At 36.6% G+C, this 20,848-nt stretch overlaps 1 protein-coding gene and 1 long non-coding RNA gene across 2 annotated transcripts; both read left to right on the forward strand.

Annotated features, from left to right (window-relative positions):
* Nucleotides 1-270: 270 nt before the first annotated feature.
* Nucleotides 271-14,450, forward strand: LOC146730154 (uncharacterized). Its single transcript, XR_014927959.1, has 3 exons — nucleotides 271-419; nucleotides 10,929-11,026; nucleotides 14,384-14,450. It is a non-coding gene; the product is annotated as an uncharacterized LOC146730154 (long non-coding RNA).
* Nucleotides 14,451-16,558: 2,108 nt separating this feature from the next.
* Nucleotides 16,559-20,273, forward strand: hox1 (homeobox 1). The gene is given in 2 exon segments (NM_001164912.1): nucleotides 16,559-17,270; nucleotides 18,365-20,273. Coding segments are annotated over 2 exon segments (963 nt in total). The 5' UTR covers nucleotides 16,559-16,609; the 3' UTR covers nucleotides 18,667-20,273.
* The last annotated feature ends 575 nt before the right edge of the window (nucleotides 20,274-20,848 follow it).

Below are 20,848 nucleotides of genomic sequence, written 5' to 3' on the forward strand. Positions count from 1 at the left end.
TAAATTCTACGTTTGCGTTTGTTTTTTTAAATAAGAAGTAACATAATTTGTTAACATAATTTTTAAATATGGTTGCCCCTGGTGATTGTTTTCGAACGTGAACGTCACAGTTGTCCCTGACTTCTGTCAGTTTTATCTTATGTGAAATTTACAAGTAAATTAATATTATATATATATATACAGTGCACATGGCAAGGCTGTGTGACTATCCCTCTATCATAATGATATTATGGCAATGTAACACGTACATACAGTGCATTTTTTCCACAGAAACCATGTTCTATGTTGGGACTACATGACAGGGCTATGTAACCATCTTACTATCATAATGACATTATGGCAATATCATGTATACATACAGTTGGATTGTTAACGCACCAACAGGGAACGTGAGCTGATATCAGATCGTCCTGAGACAGGTTAGTTTTATCCATACTATTTTGCGTCAGAAGCCATATTCCATGTTTGGGGATGTGTGATTATCCGTATATCATAATGGCATTATGAAAATAAAATGCATACATACAGTGCATTTTACCACAGAAACTATATTCCATGTTTTGGGCTACGTGGACTGTGTGACCATGTTCCTATCATAATGGCATTATGGCAATTTAATACATACACACAGTGCATTTTACCACAGAAAGCATATTCCATGTTTGGGACTATGTGACAGGGCTGTGTATCCATCTTCCTATAATAATGTCATTATGGCAATTTAATGCATACACACAGTGCATTTTACCACAGAAAGCATATTGCATGTTTGGGACTATGTGACAGGGCTGTGTGACCATCTTCCTATCATAATGGCATTATGGCAATTTAATGCATACATACAGTGCATTTTACCACAGAAACCATATTGCATGTTTGGGACTACATGACAAGGCTGTGTGACCATCTTTCTATCATAATGTCATTATGGCAATGTAATGCATACATACAGTGCATTTTACCACCGAAACCATATTCCATGTTTGGGACTATGTGACAGGGCTGTGGGAACATCTTCCTATCATAATGTCATTATGGCAATTTAATGCATACACACAGTGCATTTTACCACAGAAACCATATTCCATGTTTAGGACTACATGACAGGGTTGTGTGACCATCTTTCTATCATAATGTCATTATGGCAATTTAATGCATACATACAGTGCATTTTACCAAAGAAACCATATTCCATGTTTGGGACTAAGTGACAGGGCTGTGTGACCATATTCCTATCATAATGGTATTTAACATTTTGATGCATACATACAGTGTATTTTACCAAAGAAACCATATTCCATGTTTGAGACAACGTGACAGGACTGTGTGACCATCTTCCTATCATAATGTCATTATGGCAATTCAATGCATACATACAGTGCATTTTACCAAAGAAACCATATTCTATGTTTGGGACTAAGTGACAGGGCTGTGTGACCATATTCCTATCATAATGGTATTTAACATTTTGATGCATACATACAGTGTATTTTACCAAAGAAACCATATTCCATGTTTGGGAGTATGTGACAGGGCTGTGTGACCATCTTCCTATCATAATGGCATTATAACATTTTAATGAATACATACAGTGAATTTTACCAATGAAACCATATTCCATGTTTGGGACAACGTGACTGTGTGACCATTTTTCTATCATAATATGGTAATTAAATGCGTACATGTAGTGTCCCCCGTTAGTGTAAAAATGACATTGATGTTCATATGTATTTCTGTTAGTTATTCATATATTGTAAAATTTTTGCTTGGAATATATAATCCATGTTTTCGTAGACGTCGTCGAAGTCAGAAAATCCTTCGAAATTAGTTTTTCTAACATTTACAGTAAAAATACAATTACGGGTTTCAGGTAACTTTTGAAAATTAAATAATGCCTTGATGACGTAAAGAAATCGGTAATTAACAAAAGCACATCGGGTTGCACGCCCTACTCGTAATTCGTGCGAAAACATGTTAAAATCAGTATATATTGTTATATATGCCTTTGTATGCTACTTAAAAAAATGCATCAAATATTATGCAAAAAATATACATGTTTTGCTTGTTTCCATAGTAATCGGTTACCAATAAAACTAATCATCAACTTACTTTGAACAGTAAAAAGTTTGTGCCGTTGTTCACTACTGAAAATTCAGTTTAAAAAAATATGGTTACCGAACAAAATTAGGGTAAATATCCATGAATGTTTTTATTTTTGGTAACTTATTAATAATAACCATTAGTTTTTATGCAAAACAAGTCTCATCAAGTCGTAAAAGTGTGTTATCTATAGTTAAAAGATGGATACTGCTGGTTTACATGTGTTAATATGAAATTGCGTTGGTTAATATTTAATTTTATGAAATAATGCTTTTACATGGCCTCTCATGAAAAAAGTTTCTAAAATAGATATTTTTGAAAAACTAATGTTTCGTGCTAGGTAAAATAATAGTTCATTTTCCTTGCATACTAATTCAATGATGGTCAACTTTGCTGAACTTATGTAGCTCAATGTCATATTTCGCTCAGGGAATCTCGGCACTTCGATATTGATCTATACAAAAAGAAATTCATGTTCATAACTCTTGATTCTTGCAGCAGACGTTTTATTCGCGCCTTTCTCGCATTATGCGAGATCTCACAGTGACCAAAAAAGTCACTCAATATTTAAACAATGTTTGAAACTAAATATTGTGATAAATTGCTCTCCACCATATAATAATAGGTCGAATACCTGCGAACAATATTAAACTGTCACCATGTCAGTAATTTCACCTCATTGTCACATTCAAATATGAGATGTTACTGAAGTAGGCGATCATAAGAAGATTCCAAAATTGGAAAAACTGGTCGCGAGTACTTTATTTATACCCATCATTTTCTCAAACAATTTTTGGGGTAAGCTCCATGGTAGTATTTGGATATTTTTGAACATGCCTCATCTTAGTTTGTATGGTGACAGGTTGGTGGAAATACTTATTAGATAATTACACTGGGGTCAGATGTTCACTGTTTAGTATTTAGTCTTTGTAATGTATATGGTTTTCATTATTTGTATCGCTATTGCTAAATAACATAACCGGCCTGCGCCAAAACTTCACGAGATCACTCACGCTCCACGGACGACATAAAATTATATTCGTTGGAGAAATGTTTTGTTCGTATTGTCTGGCCTCAAATGGCGGTTATTGCGTTCATATCGTTACTATTGTCAGTTTCATCGCTTAGGGGAGAAAAGGTCACACCCAGAGTCACAGCTGTGTGCATTACACTGCTGCTCTGTCAGTATCCAAGTAGCAGCGCCATATGTTGGAAAAACCAAACATTGTTTTTAGCAATCGACTTCCAGCTTTATTTCGATAGATCGGAAGTCAAATGATAGTGAACACGTCTGTGCATGTCGCCGAGATGTATAGACCATCTAGTAGTGTCTCAATAGCACGAGAGCGAGATCTGGACCTTACAATGAGTGCTCGTTGGTCAGAGTCAGCGTTGTTCTGAGTAATCTAGTTACCAGATATTGACATTGTTAATTTCAGTCTCATTTTGCAATTTTTTACAATATGACGATAAGATCGAAACAAAAAGAATATGATATATGTAAAATATAAACTAGTTAATATATATAAAGATAATAACACAATTATTGTTAGTGAACAAGAGCTACCAATATATAATCTTAAAATATGCACGTTCTAATGTTTATAATGTATCCTAGTCACGTTTTTTTAGCTCCGCTGTCGACTTTGTCGAGCGGAGCTTATCATATGAGTGATTGTCCGTCGTCGTCCGTCGTCGTCGTCGTCCGTCGTCGTCGTCCGTCGTCGTCCGTCGTCCGTGTCAATGTTTTACTTTTTCGACTTCTTCTTGAAAACTACAAGCCTGAATGCTTTGATACTTGGTGTATATGTACCTTGGGTAGACCTCTCTTAGGTTTGTTCATTTCATGTTGATATCTTCAATTCTCTAATTTTGGTGAATATTTTTGTCATTTTTAGTAAAAAGTGATATTTTCGACTTCTTGTTGAAAACCGCAAGTCCAATTGCTTTGATATTACATATATAGGTAATACATGTAGACCTCTCTCAGATTTGTTCATTTTGTAATGATATCTTCAATTCTCTAATTTTGGTGAATATTTTTGTAATTTTTGGTAAAAACTGATATTTTCGACTTCTTGTTGAAAACCGCATGTCCAATTGCTTTGATATTACATATATAGGTACTACATGTGGACCTCTCTTAGGTTTGTTCATTTCATGTTGATATCTTCAATTCTCTAATTTTGGTGAATATTTTTGTCATTTTTGGTAAAAAGTGATATTTTCGACTTCTTGTTGAAAACCGCAAGTCCAATTGCTTTGATATTACATATATAGGTAATACATGTAGACCTCTCTCAGATTTGTTCATTTTGTAATGATATCTTCAATTCTCTAATTTTGGTGAATATTTTTGTAATTTTTGGTAAAAACTGATATTTTCGACTTCTTGTTGAAAACCGCATGTCCAATTGCTTTGATATTACATATATAGGTACTACATGTGGACCTCTCTCAGATTTGTTCATTTTGTAATGATATCTTTAATTCTCTAATTTTGGTGAATATTTTTGTAATTTTTGGTAAAAAGTTATATTTTAGACTTCTTGTTGAAAACCGCAAGTGCAATTGCTTTGATATTACATATATCGGTACTACATGTGGACCTCTCTCAGATTTGTTCATTTTGTAATGATATCTTTAATTCTCTAATTTTGGTGAATATTTTTGTAATTTTTGGTAAAAAGTGATATTTTCAACTTCTTGTTGAAAACCGCAAGTCCAATTGCTTTGATATATTATACATATAGGTACTACATGTGGACCTCTCTCAGATTTGTTCATTTTCTAATGATATCTTCTGTTCTTTAATTGCCATGTGCATTGGTAACAGCGGAGCTATCTCAGCCGACAGGCTGCTTGTTTTTCTTAAAAATTCTGTGCAGTAACATACTTTCAAAAGCGTTTACGGATTTTTTTTCTCTGTTAATTCAATTACCTTAGCTCAATTTATTGTGCATTTTTTTATTTGGTCTCTGAAAATTCATAAAATATTGTTATTGACATGAACTCAACTAATATTGTTATTGACATGAACCCTACTATTATTGTTATTGACATGAACCCTACCAATATTGTTATTGATATGAACCCTACTAATATTGTTATTAATATGAACACATACTAATATTGTTATTGATATGAACCCTACTAATAATATATGGACATGTACCCTACTAATATTTGTATTTACATGAACCCTACTAATAATGTTGTTGACATGAACATACAAATAATATTGTAGATAAGACCCTTCTAAATTTGTTATTGACATGAAATTTACTAATATTGTGTTTCATATGAACTGTGCTAATATTGTTATTGACATTAACCCTACTAATAATGTTGTCGACATGGTCCCTGCTAATATTGCTGTGGACATGGCACGGTTCATGTCAATAACAATATTAGTAAGGTCCATATCAACACCATTATTAGAAGCGTTCATATCAATAACTATATTGGCAGGGTTCATATCAATAACACTCTTAGTAAAGTTCACGTCAATAACAATATTAGCTCGGTTCATGTCAAATAAAATTATTAGTAGTGTTCATATCAACATATTATTAGTAGGGTTCATGTCAATATCAATATAAGTGGAGTTCATATTAATAACAATATTAGTAGGGTTCATGTCAATAACAATATTAGTTGAGTTCTTGCCAATAACAATATTAGTAGGGTTCATGTCAATAACAATATTAGTAGGGTTCATGTCAACAACATTATTACTAGTGTTCATGCCAATAACATTATTAGTAGGGTTCATATCGGAAACAATATTAATAGGGTTCATGCCAATAACAATATTAGTAAGGTTTATATCAATAACAATATTAGTAGAGTTCATGTCAATAGTAGGGTTCGTGGCGATAATAATATCAGTAGGGTTCATGCCAATAACAATATTAGTAAGGTTCCTCTCAACAACAATATTATTAGGATTCATACCAACAACAATGTTAGTAAAGTTCATATCAATAACAATATTAGTAGGGTTCATGTCAATAACAATATTAGTAGGGTTCATGTCAATAACAATTTTATTAGTGTCCATATCAATAATATTATTAACCCTAACCCTACTAATATTTTCATTGATATGAAGCCTACAAATAATAGTGTTGACATGAGGCCTACTAATAATAGTGTTGACATGGAGCCTACTAATAATAGTGTTGACATGGAGCCTACTAATAATATTGTTGACATGGGGCCTACTAATAATATTGTTGACATGGAGCCTACTAATAATAGTGTTGACATGGGGCCTACTAATAATATTGTTGACATGGAGCCTACTAATAATAGTGTTGACATGGAGCCTACTAATAATATTGTTGACATGGGGCCTACTAATAATAGTGTTGACATGAAGCCTACTAATAATATGTTGACATGAAGCCTACTAATAATAGTGTTGACATGGAGCCTACTAATAATAGTGTTGACATGGGGCCTACTAATAATATTGTTGACATGGAGCCTACTAATAATAGTGTTGACATGGAGCCTACTAATAATATTGTTGACATGGGGCCTACTAATAATATTGTTGACATGGAGCCTACTAATAATATTGTTGACATGGGGCCTACTAATAATAGTGTTGACATGAAGCCTACTAATAATATGTTGACATGAAGCCTACTAATAATAGTGTTGACATGAAGCCTACTAATAATAGTGTTGACATGGAGCCTACTAATAATAGTGTTGACATGGGGCCTACTAATAATATTGTTGACATGGAGCCTACTAATAATAGTGTTGACATGGGGCCTACTAATAATATTGTTGACATGGAGCCTACTAATAATAGTGTTGACATGAAGCCTACTAATAATATTGTTGACATGGAGCCTACTAATAATGGTGTTGACATGGAGCCTACTAATAATGGTGTTGACATGAGGCCTACTAATAATAGTGTTGACATGGAGCCTACTAATAATAGTGTTGACATGGGGCCTACTAATAATAGTGTTGACATGGGGCCTACTAATAATATTGTTGACATGGAGCCTACTAATAATATTGTTGACATGGAGCCTACTAATAATATTGTTGACATGGAGCCTACTAATAATAGTGTTGACATGGAGCCTACTAATAATAGTGTTGACATGGAGCCTACTAATAATAGTGTTGACATGGAGCCTACTAATAATAGTGTTGACATGGAGCCTACTAATAATATTGTTGACATGGAGCCTACTAATAATAGTGTTGACATGGGGCCTACTAATAATATTGTTGACATGGAGCCTACTAATAATATTGTTGACATGGAGCCTACTAATAATATTGTTGACATGGAGCCTACTAATATTAGTGTTGACATGGAGCCTACTAATGATATTGTTGACATGGAGCCTACTAATAATAGTGTTGACATGGAGCCTACTAATAATAGTGTTGACATGGAGCCTACTAATAATATTGTTGACATGGAGCCTACTAATAATAGTGTTGACATGGAGCCTACTAATAATAGTGTTGACATGGAGCCTACTAATAATAGTGTTGACATGGAGCCTACTAATAATAGTGTTGACATGGAGCCTACTAATAATATTGTTGACATGGAGCCTACTAATAATAGTGTTGACATGGAGCCTACTAATAATATTGTTGACATGGCGCCTACTAATAATAGTGTTGACATGGGGCCTACTAATAATATTGTTGACATGGAGCCTACTAATAATATTGTTGACATGGAGCCTACTAATAATAGTGTTGACATGGAGCCTACTAATAATAGTGTTGACATGGGGCCTACTAATAATATTGTTGACATGGAGCCTACTAATAATATTGTTGACATGGAGCCTACTAATAATAGTGTTGACATGGAGCCTACTAATAATAGTGTTGACATGAGGCCTACTAATAATATTGTTGACATGAAGCCTACTAATAATAGTGTTGACATGGAGCCTACTAATAATAGTGTTGACATGGAGCCTACTAATAATAGTGTTGACATGGAACCTACTAATAATAGTGTTGACATGGAGCCTACTAATAATATTGTTGACATGGAGCCTACTAATAATATTGTTGACATGGAGCCTACTAATAATAGTGTTGACATGGAGCCTACTAATAATATTGTTGACATGGAGCCTACTAATAATAGTGTTGACATGGGGCCTACTAATAATATTGTTGACATGGAGCCTACTAATAATATGTTGACATGGAGCCTACTAATAATAGTGTTGACAAGGGGCCTACTAATAATAGTGTTGACATGAGGCCTACTAATAATAGTGTTGACATGGAGCCTACTAATAATATTGTTGACATGGAGCCTACTAATAATGGTGTTGACATGAGGCCTACTAATAATAGTGTTGACATGGAGCCTACTAATAATATTGTTGACATGGAGCCTACTAATAATAGTGTTGACATGAAGCCTACTAATAACAGTGTTGACATGGAGCCTACTAATAATAGTGTTGACATGGAGCCTACTAATAATAGTGTTGACATGAGGCCTACTAATAATGGTGTTGATATGAGGCCTACTAATAATAGTGTTGACATGGAGCCTACTAATAATAGTGTTGACATGGAGCCTACTAATAATGGTGTTGACATAAGGCCTACTAATAATAGTGTTGACATGGAGCCTACTAATAATATTGTTGACATGGAGCCTACTAATAATAGTGTTGACATGAGGCCTACTAATAATATTGTTGACATGGAGCCTACTAATAATAGTGTTGACATGGAGCCTACTAATAATGGTGTTGACATGAGGCCTACTAATAATAGTGTTGACATGGAGCCTACTAATAATATTGTTGACATGGAGCCTACTAATAATAGTGTTGACATGAAGCCTACTAATAATAGTGTTGACATGGAGCCTACTAATAATAGTGTTGACATGGGGCCTACTAATAATGGTGTTGACATGGAGCCTACTAATACTAGTGTTGACATGGAGCCTACTAATAATAGTGTTGACATGAAGCCTACTAATAATATTGTTGACATGGAGCCTACTAATAATAGTGTTGACATGAAGCCTACTAATAATAGTGTTGACATGGAGCCTACTAATAATAGTGTTGACATGAAGCCTACTAATAATAGTGTTGACATGGGGCCTACTAATAATGGTGTTGACATGAGGCCTACTAATAATAGTGTTGACATGGGGCCTACTAATAATATTGTTGACATGGAGCCTACTAATAATGGTGTTGACATGGAGCCTACTAATAATGGTGTTGACATGAGGCCTACTAATAATAGTGTTGACATGGAGCCTACTAATAATAGTGTTGACATGGGGCCTACTAATAATAGTGTTGACATGGGGCCTACTAATAATATTGTTGACATGGAGCCTACTAATAATATTTTTGACATGGAGCCTACTAATAATAGTGTTGACATGGAGCCTACAAATAATATTGTTGACATGAAGCCTACTAATAATATGTTGACATGGAGCCTACTAATAATAGTGTTGACATGAAGCCTACTAATAATAGTGTTGACACGGAGCCTACTAATAATGGTGTTGACATGGAGCCTACTAATAATGGTGTTGACAGGAGGCCTAATAATAATGGTGTTGACATGGAGCCTACTAATAATGGTGTTGACAGGAGGCCTACTAATAATAGTGTTGACATGGAGCCTACTAATAATAGTGTTGACATGGGGCCTACTAATAATATTGTTGACATGGAGCCTACTAATAATATGTTGACATGGAGCCTACTAATAATATTGTTGACATGAAGCCTACTAATATTATGTTGACATGGAGCCTACTAATAATAGTGTTGACATGGAGCCTACTAATAATAGTGTTGACATGAAGCCTACTAATAATATTGTTGACATGGAGCCTACTAATAATAGTGTTGACATGGAGCCTACTAATAATATTGTTGACATGGAGCCTACAAATAATAGTGTTGACATGGGGCCTACTAATAATAGTGTTGACATGGAGCCTACTAATAATAGTGTTGACATGAAGCCTACTAATAATATTGTTGACATGGAGCCTACTAATAATAGTGTTGACATGGAGCCTACTAATATTAGTGTTGACATGGAGCCTACTAATAATATTGTTGACATGGAGCCTACTAATAATATTGTTGACATGGAGCCTACTAATAATAGTGTTGACATGGAGCCTACTAATAATAGTGTTGACATGGACCCTACTAATAATAGTGTTGACATGGAGCCTACTAATAATAGTGTTGACATGGAGCCTACTAATAATAGTGTTGACATGGAGCCTACTAATAATAGTGTTGACATGAAGCCTACTAATAATAGTGTTGACATGGAGCCTACTAATAATATTGTTGACATGGAGCCTACTAATAATAGTGTTGACATGAAGCCTACTAATAATAGTGTTGACATGGAGCCTACTAATAATAGTGTTGACATGAAGCCTACTAATAATAGTGTTGACATGAAGCCTACTAATAATAGTGTTGACATGGAGCCTACTAATAATATGTTGACATGGGGCCTACTAATAATAGTGTTGACATGGAGCCTACTAATAATAGTGTTGACATGTAGCCTACTAATAATATTGTTGACATGGAGCCTACTAATAATATTGTTGACATGGGGCCTACTAATAATAGTGTTGACATGAGGCCTACTAATAATATTGTTGACATGGAGCCTACTAATAATAGTGTTGACATGGAGCCTACTAATAATATGTTGACATGGACCTTACTCGTAATAGTGTTGACATGGATCCTACTAATAATAGTGTTGACATTTGAAGAAGTAATTTTTTCATCTTTCAGAGCGTATGGTTATTGCAGATTCTACTACACGAGTCGTTAAAAGTGGATAGCAAGCAGGACTTCGCAATCTATAGACACGTGAAAATCTCTACAAAAAGGTTGGTGATCAATTATTTCAATATTCAGATTATTCTCAACGTTTTTCTACATTAAAAATTGAAACAAAAACTATACCATCAATTCACAATATACTGTAAAACATGTCTTTTTCACGAATTTAGCGAGAGAACTGATTTGCTAATTCAAGATGTCGCTAATGACTTTATTATCAATTCAAAATGGCCGCCAAACATAGAAATCAACAATGACAAGAAAGATTCTCTAAATCAACATTTCGCTATTACGTCATTTTACCACAATTCGCGGGCTAATCTGCACTGGCTCGGAAGGTTGTAAATGATTAGCTAGTTTGAATTTGCATAACAATACTGACAATGAACGTGCATTCAACGCCACAAGTTTTTTTTGTTTTTTTAGCCAATCAGAATTCATCTTCCGAGCCAGTGCAGATCAGCCGCAATTCGCTAAAAATTGAATGCCGCTTTTTCAACATGTTTTACAATATACGTTTTCAGCATATGTCACCAACCTATTTCTCGAAAATTAGGCTGGTGGACCCCAAGTTTTTTAAGTCAATACCATATTTCCCGGGAGTATAGATTATTGTAAAATAATTAAATTCTTGTTATTTTCATTTATAGACAGGCTTCAACCTTAAATGATTCTGGTCAGTGAATATATTATAATAGAACTATGTTTACAAAAATAAAATTAAAAAGTTCTCAATGTTCTCATTTGCATGGCCGTGCCAGTCACACTTAAATGTTAAAGCGCGGTGGTCGTCGCGCAGCGCGTGTTCGAATTTCATGTAAATAAACAAGGTATTTTACACGCGTTGTATACGTCGCTATGAGTCCCATATCGAACAGGACGCGGCACGACGACTACCGCCCTTTAAGAATGTTGCAAATGTAACGTAATTAATAGTACAGTGAACGCTTTACTGTGTCCAATACTGCCCGGTGTGATCAATGAGCGTACATTAATTTGAACTTGATTACTGTTTAAAGGGCGGCAGTCGTCGCGCCGCGTCCTGTTCGATATGGGACTCATAGCGACGTATACAACGCGTGTAAAATACATTGTTTATTTACATGAAATTCGAACACGCGCTGTGCGACGACCACCGCGCTTTAATTGTGGTTGACCGTGACCTTCGTGAAGTTGAAGGGTAACAAATTCGCGTATTACACTGCAAGATCGATGTTTGTCGCACTACATTTGAATTGTCGTAAGAATATATCAGTAATTTTATAGTATACGTGACTTTACTCGCGGTAAACAATGCTGAAATATATTAGTCACGTGTTTTCGCTGCGCGTGATATTCCGTCTGATTACGTAGGCTCGTTCCTAGCTGGGTATTACGTGACGCGGTCTCATACACAGTCTCATCAAAACTCAAAATACCTAACCATTACAACTTTTCCCTGATTTCGCGACTGTACTTCAATCAAACCTGCCAGGTAGTGGTGCGATTCACGGATATTTGGAAGATCTACTTGGTGATTATGATTTCAGGGCTATCTTCAAACTAGACTTGATAGTACGCAGTATTTGATGACGTACTTGAACAAAAATACCACGCGACATTAAAACCTGCTAATACTGTAAAATACTTTATTTTGGGTGTTTTGTATGGAATTTATTTTCACTGATTTTTGACAAGTTGAATGTAAACTATAGGAAAAAAAGATTAATTCCAAGTGTAAATAAAGTATTTTACAGTAGCCTGTTGTAGGATTTGACATGATACCAAACCACCGTAATTGCTATTGTGTCGTTCAATGCAGAACGCATGTAGGGTTCCTCCGTTTACCCACAACACATTGCGACCGCATCTGACTACTCTCTTTACCGATAATACCATTCGACCATACCTATTTTGTTTTCTTGTATGACAACATTATGCAACATCGAGAACGACTGTTTCCGTTTTGAATTTAATTTTAGAAAACAAATAATAAATATAACAGAAATGTATTTCAATTCTTATTTATTTTATAATTAGAATTATCGCTATTGACATATTCCCGATAAATATTGTTATTTACACGTAGCCTAATAATATTTTTATTGACATGAACTATATTAATATTGTTTTGTCAGACGTTCGTGCTATACACTAATGTAATCTAGGCAAAAAACTAAGTCTCCGAAATTACCAATCTCAAGTAATCACAATGTTTTATCCACAGAAGTTAAAAATAAACGATGAGTGTGAGGGGGGGGGGGTAACGATATATGTTGAAGATGAAGTTTGCAGTGTTGATATTGCATGCTGATGATGATGATAAAATTGGCTTATAGTTATCACATACTGAATGTATTGATTTTGTTTGCAGGGTGCACAACAGGTCTAGTATTCGTTCTATGGCAAATTACAACCATGTGCAGTGACTTTTTACTGTACGTACCAAAAACACTAGGTGTCAGTGTATCATTGTATAAACACTTAACTCTGTACCATGAAACACCGTGTTCACTTGATGATAAAATCATAATCCAAATAATTGTAATCAACATACAGTATCAAAGAACAATATTAAATTACACGTTCTTGTTTATATTGCGTCTTTAACTTACATTTGGTACTTTGGTGCCGAAAATCGCGAATACGTGATTTTTTTACACAAAACGTACACGAATTGTGCGTTATTTTCAAAATTGAATTAATCTCTATCGCATGAAATTGGCTTAAATTTGTAACTTCAGCCTGGACATTTAGGCCAGTTTATCAATTAAAAAACAACAACAAAACTATTTTTTCAAGTTGATATCCGCTGGAAAATCAAGCTTGGAGTTTCCATAGATATATGGAATTATGAAGAGAGATTTGTGAACCCCTATACGCTGTAAAATGTTTGCTTTGAATTAATTTTCGCTATTTTCGCTGAAGGAACGATTCAGTAAAAATAAAATCCAATAAATATATCCTCTTTCCCTTATTTTACATTCGAAATCATTGAAAATAGTTTCCATACAAAAATTCTTTTCAGCGAAAATTAATTCCAGCTAAAATAAAGTATTTTACAGTAAAACAGACATACACTTTAATACAAACAAGCAAAATATAATCATAGTGTATGTAGGTCAGTGTATCAGCGCGTAGCAGTTGTTTGAGGAGAGTCAGCTGGTACACAAGTAGAACGAGAAGAATGGAAAATGAGAAAAAAAATGTTTATCTAAAAAAAAAAACCCACAAAAGGCAAAAAGGTATAATAGTAACGTGTGTAACCCTGAATAAATATTCTAAGAACCGTACTTTTTGGTCAAATGTAATGTATGTGTTTGTAAAGGTGATATTCGTCAATAGTATTTAAACTTCTAAACATCAAATTTCTGTTTGATTCATACTTTAATCGTCATGCTCAAACAAATAATTACTTGTTTCAGAATCGTGGTGACGTGTTGCATTGTTTTTTTAATGGCTACTTCGCTGAGTTCGGCGATCGCCGGCCAAGACGCGGCACAGAGGCTATTTTGTATTTGAACTGTGACAGCGAGGTAAGCAAGGCCACAAAGAGTGTGCTCTTGTAAATTTCCTAACTACTATATACACGTTTTCACTCACTAGGGTCTGTACAGTGTTGAAAGTACCGTGGGTCATCGTCGACATCAGCCTCGGCTAGTTCTCGCATACAAATCGATCTTGTACACGCCCAAGAGCGGCTTGTTTCAACAAATATGGCCCGAGAGTTCTACGCAAGCGTTCATTGATAAGTTAAACAATCTCTGTGTATTGTCATCGTGCTATGCAAATTTATGCAAAACTGGGGCTGATTTGGTGCTAGTCTCGTCCCTGCACGAGTCAATACATTCTGACATTGACATTGAATTTTGGTAAACATGCGCACCGCACTTTGCTTGTTATGTACAGGATCAATAGCAATCTCCCAGCGGTTTGTCAACACAGTGGACGGTAGTTTGCCATCAATGAAACATTTCTATCGTTTTGGAAATTTCACCTAAATTCCGATCACAGTTGTTGCCAAGATACGCAAAAGACATTTTGTGGCAAAATTTATAGAAATTTTGCCGAAAATTGTTGCCGCGCGTAATTTTTTTACCCAATTCTCAGCGCCATGTTTGTCTGCCACCTCCGAACAGGGAACGAATCACTATGAGGCGCGTCCGGGAAACAATGTACTAATGCATTATAAAAATGCAAATAAATTTCCAACTGAATTATTACGCACACTAACAAAGTGTGTGTGAGTGCGTCCTTCCTGTCTCACCGACAGAAGACACGCCAGGCGCCCATTTTCGATTAGGTCTGTCTCGGTCACGCTGGGCTTTTGCTGCCATATTTTTGGCATATTGTAACATCGTTTATTGGCGAAATATAATAGCTAATCCAGTCGCTTTACCAGAAACAATTGAGCGAATATAAACTGCACAGTATCGAATTTCTGACTATTTGTGTGCGCACCATGTGATAGGGCATTAATATTTCATATCGGACGACAATGATTACGATGGTTTTACAGATCATATCACACAATAAACTGATTTACCGTTTTTGCTAGCTTATATCTGTCGCCTTTTATTCTAATTCGAGCACAATCTGAAATTACCGCCGATTCACGCACACTTAGCCCTCGAGTTGGTCTGTAATACGCCCAAAACATAAATCGACACATCTGCACAGACTCACCACGAAACAATTACAATTTGCTATTTTTTATTGGTCACATGCATGCATTTATATGTAGCGCGAGTTTTGTTGTTTACGTTTTAACTGTTAGTGAAAATGGCTGATAAATAAACGATATTAAAAAAAATGATTGTGTAATATTTGACCTTAGTTTATTGGGTCATATCTGCGATGAACCGAGCCGGAGCCGACCAAGGGTGGATTTGACAGTAAATAACGGTGTGGCGACATGAATCAAAACATTCACACATCATTCACAACGAATTAAGTCATTGGAAAGTGTTCAAGTTTAAGCGAAAGGAAAAATTAATTAAACGTGAAAGGTCCAACTTGTTTTGCGTCCCCTTGCATTCCGTGGTTGGCGGATAACTACCGTGGTAACCGAGGTCGGATGACCTCGTCACCTGCCAGTGATTGCCAAGTAAACCGTCGTTCCATTACGTTGATATTGATCGACTCAGAACTTGGACGTCATTGGAAAATAACCGGAAATCGGCTGTGTTATAGATCGAAAATCGAGTACAAATATCACGAAAATGTCACCTGCTTAGTTGAATTCTTAACGAGAGCACAGCTGAACGCTGGGATAGATATCTGCTGTTTCCGTATTCCGAGTCGACGGCACTGGTTAGTTTCCGCCAATTCTAAGAAAAGAACCCGCCACAAGAATCACAATATCACGATAAAATACATTTTAAGAACTGGGGAAAGTCTTGCTTGATCAGTAAAAATGAAATGAGTAATAAATATGTCATTACGGGTGATAGATGATCGCGGTGCTAATGCAGAAATTACAACCATGGTTGCTGATTGGTTAGAATGTGTCACGTGAGCAAGTAAATAAGCATAGAAGTGTGACGGCGTGTGAAGGCAAGTGTACCTTCGGACGCTGGCTATTTATCATCAAAGAGAAGACAGCATTGAGGCATATTTCAAAATTACGAGCCTGAACTGACAGCTGCGTAATGGACACTTCGAAAATGGCAGCCTACGTTGATTACGGTAGCGACTCAGGCATGTATCCGGCAGTTCGAAATTTGAATTACGGGTCCGAAGTTGCCGTTAACTCAGCCCCGTCTCACTACCAACACACAGCGTACGGTGTGGGTAATACCGACGCGATTGACGCACGGATGCTGTCAGGGGTGAATTCACGTGCCTCTTTGAACACCTATCAGCACTCCCATGACCCGAGCATCGCCGGACCCCCTTCTATGTACAGCAGCGCGCCTGTGACCCCACAAATGAACACTGCCGCGAATGCGTATTCCTACCCGGACTCTGTGTACTACAATCAAAACCATTACCACAATACGTCGCCGCTGACCCGGGGAACCTACCTAGAGCCGCAATGTGGGAATACCACGATATCGCCGTATAACAATAACGGTCACTACACGTCTCATCACGACCACCATCATCACCAACATCACCCACAACAACAGCACAGCCAGCCATCTCACCATCACCTCGAAGTCAGCCCAAACCACAGCGTCGCAGACGGCAGTCCCGAACCGAGTCAACATAACGGTAACAGTGACAAGGAATCGTCAGATCCAAAGTCGGGCGGCGAAACGCCGGCGATGTACAATTGGATGAAAATTAAGAGAAATCCACCCAAAACTGGTACTAACGTTTTACTTTACTAAGCTATTTAGATCGCTTCACAATTTTCGAGTCTTCCAGAGGAGACAGGTTGCTTTGTTTATTTACACAAATTATTGTGATTAATCTGCGTAGCTGTTGAGACCCCTCCAAAAGTGGGGCTTGGCACGACGGCGCGTGAAATAGCTATATTTACAATAGATCAAACATCGTCATAATTCTTCTTTATATTGACGTGTTTTAGACGTGATCTCTATATTCTACCAAAGTGCATGCCGTTTTTTGGAGTTAGCTTGATTGCTTGGCCACCAGTGTGTAAATGTACATCAAAATTTGGCAGGAAAACCATGATTTTTGCCCGTTTTTTTTTACCAATTTGTTGTTCGAGCAGACGATACGTCATATTTGCTAGGTCGATTGCTATTCTATTGCCCACATATGTTTTTCATGCATTTTAAGTCGACGGATAATTCAAACTCATAAATCTATTTTTATGACGAGACTTGTCGGTTTTAATATATATTTGGGCCAGAGAAATTGTAGTAAACGTTAATATCACCGATATTTGTTTAAACCCCGAAATACTGAGCATTGAGTTGTGTGAACGCCAGGCACTCAGGTGGCCGCATCGCTTTCCAATCATTCACGGACTTTGTGCTGCCCCTCTGAGGACCCTTGTTAACAACACCGACGAGCTTTTTTTTCTTTGATATGTGACCTGCTTTTAACAGAATTAAAAAAAAAATTGCGTTATCAGTCGGTTTCTACCGACGATTCAGTCCTCTTGTTTATTAAGGTGTGCACAATTTTTAAATATTTTTTTTTTTTTCAAAAAGGTTTTTTATACACCGCTCGCATTTCAAGCTAGAACAACAGCTAGCCACTAACGATGATATTATTGTTTCCAATCGGTTGTAATGTTACAGGTTCAATTTACTCCCCACAATTTTGCCACCTGAAGAGAATACCCCCACTCGTTTCTTGACTTCCCTGTTTTGTTGACCCCGCATACGATCGGCGACGCACAGTATGTTTTATCAGATATAGACCACAACGAACACACATTTTTGCGTATCCCAGCAACCATTTCATTTGTTTTTCTTTTAATTTTCCAGGTAAAAGCGGTGAGTACGGGTTCACGGGATCGCCAGCGAACGGGAGGACAAATTTCACAAATAAACAATTAACGGAACTGGAGAAAGAGTTCCATTTTAACAAGTACCTAACACGAGCGCGGAGGGTGGAAATCGCCGCTATGCTGGGTCTTAACGAGACACAGGTGAAAATTTGGTTCCAGAATCGCAGAATGAAACAAAAGAAACGTTTTAAAGATGGTCCTAGTTATAGTCATTCTATAAACGACGCATTAGGTGGTAAAAATGCTGATACGGTTGGAGTGACGGTCAGTACATCGTAGAACGTATTGCCAGTTTCAAAGTGACACCGTGTGCCTGGGACCATTCACTTTGTCTGGGTAAAAAGTTATATGAACAAAAAGAACTTTTTTTATTTATTTATTTGTTATGCATTACTTTCCAGTGATATTTTGTTTGTATATATCAGAACGTTATTTTGGTATGATGATTGGGGAGTTGCTGCGTAACGGTAAATTCAAAACTAGCTGAAAAAACTACTCTATATGTCTACGCTTTCTCGGTATGGCAGTACAAGTACTAAAGGTTTCGTGGCAAGATCTATTCCGAATTTACTGGTACGACGATGTTATTGAAATCTGTCAAAAATTGACCCACCATCGTAATCGCACTGACTATTGAGATGTTACAACCCACGACAAACCTACGCAAAAGGAAAGTGTGTTTAAACTCGTCATCAACACGGCTTCTTGTTAGGACACCTTGCCAAAACTCGATGCTTGACTATATACGTAACACCATGGATTCGTATGGTGGAATTTTACATTCGATCAAACAGGGTAACTAGCAAGGTATTGTGTGAGCTCGGTACTATCCGATCACCCAGCCACCACCGTTCTTGGTACGATTCAGAAATTGTAAGTTCGTTTCTCATCAAATAATCGACCTACCTCCGTAAATTAATTCGACAATGGTACCTCGAATCGTGGCGGGTTTATCGGTTAGCTGCAGTAGTTCACAGAACAATCTTGTTTTTAACAGAGTTAACATTTTTTTTTTTACCTGTGCTTCAACTTCACTTATCCCTTCCAGTCTCTTGCTGTTTCGGTACATATTCTTCGGATGCAATGAATGTTGTAACGGAGAGTCAAAACATAACAAGGTCATACATACTCCTAATTCTTATTTTGCCGTCATTTTGCAGTTTTCATTATAAAAACAATGACATTTCAATCTATGATGTGCCAGTTGTAAGTGCAACTCAGACAACAAATCAACAAATTGTGGCGTTTTCGCCGAGCAGCCCACCTATACCGTGAAGCTCGTTCTTTTGACATCGTATTTAGGTGTATTGTGCGGGATATAGGGGAGGATGACCGGCCGGTGACATTCGTTAGACCTCAGTTATAACGTGGTACACAGTGGTAGAGAGCCCCCCGGGGTTTGTCAGTCAGCCAGTGTCAACTGCTTTGTCCGTGATGGATGTCCACTCGGCCCGCGTGCATTCAAACATACATGGAGAAATACAGGGTTCTTTACAGCTTAATATTGTCAGTTTGGTTTGTGTTTGATGGCCAAACTTAGTTTAAAACGATGAACTCCTATTTATTTTACATAAACGGTACAATGTCGAGGAAACCCACACAGGACTGTGTTGCAATATATATATATATATATATATATATATATGAATTTGTACCCTTCTTCGGCTGTGTGTTGACTGTGTACCAACTGGATTCGCCAATTACTTGGGAGTCTGTGTGTTCCTACTACATATATATTTCTTTAAAAAACTGTAATCAAAACGTTGTATATGTGTTTCGTCTTATGTTATGAAAATGTGAAGTGTGTTCCGTGGCATTTGTCAACAAATTTGAATTAGGCTGTTTTGTTGCCGATGTCATAACCACGAAATAAAATCGAAAAAAAACACAGAAAATACATGTACTTTGTCTGTAGTGTTTCTGTCCTGGGTTGTCAAAGGATTTGGGGCGGAGGGCAGCGATTCCCTAGGGGGTTAGATGCGTCAACGCCGACTGAGGAGCCAAGGTCTAGTCCGTTCGGTAATTGCCCGTCACATTGTCCGTGTCGGCGTCTTTTGGCCTGTGAAAACCCAATGCATACATCGACCATTACCTCACCTCTTTTTTGTATGCAGGTGTATTTTTAACCAAGACGCCTACCCGCACTAACAATTTTCACGCCATATTTTCCCACAAACACCCTGATGCTACATTTTAACGTATTTTTCTATAACTTAATTTTGGAGAAAATTAATATAAATTTTCCCCCACAGGTTTTGATAAAAACAGTTGACTTATGTGTTTACGTAAATTGTATAGATTGTCGCAAACTTTTCTGCTTGGGGTATCAACTTTAAGCGTAATATGCTTGTCTAATAGGGAGATGATTTTAAGGAACTATTGTAGTGGATGCCTAGGAAAAAGATCTATCATCCAACGTAGGAGATTTTGACAGACAGCTCTCACATAAAATCATTAATTT

This window comes from Saccoglossus kowalevskii, chromosome 20 (genome assembly GCF_978046115.1).
Source record: "Saccoglossus kowalevskii chromosome 20, keSacKowa6.1, whole genome shotgun sequence".
Taxonomy (NCBI): Eukaryota; Metazoa; Hemichordata; class Enteropneusta; family Harrimaniidae; genus Saccoglossus; species Saccoglossus kowalevskii.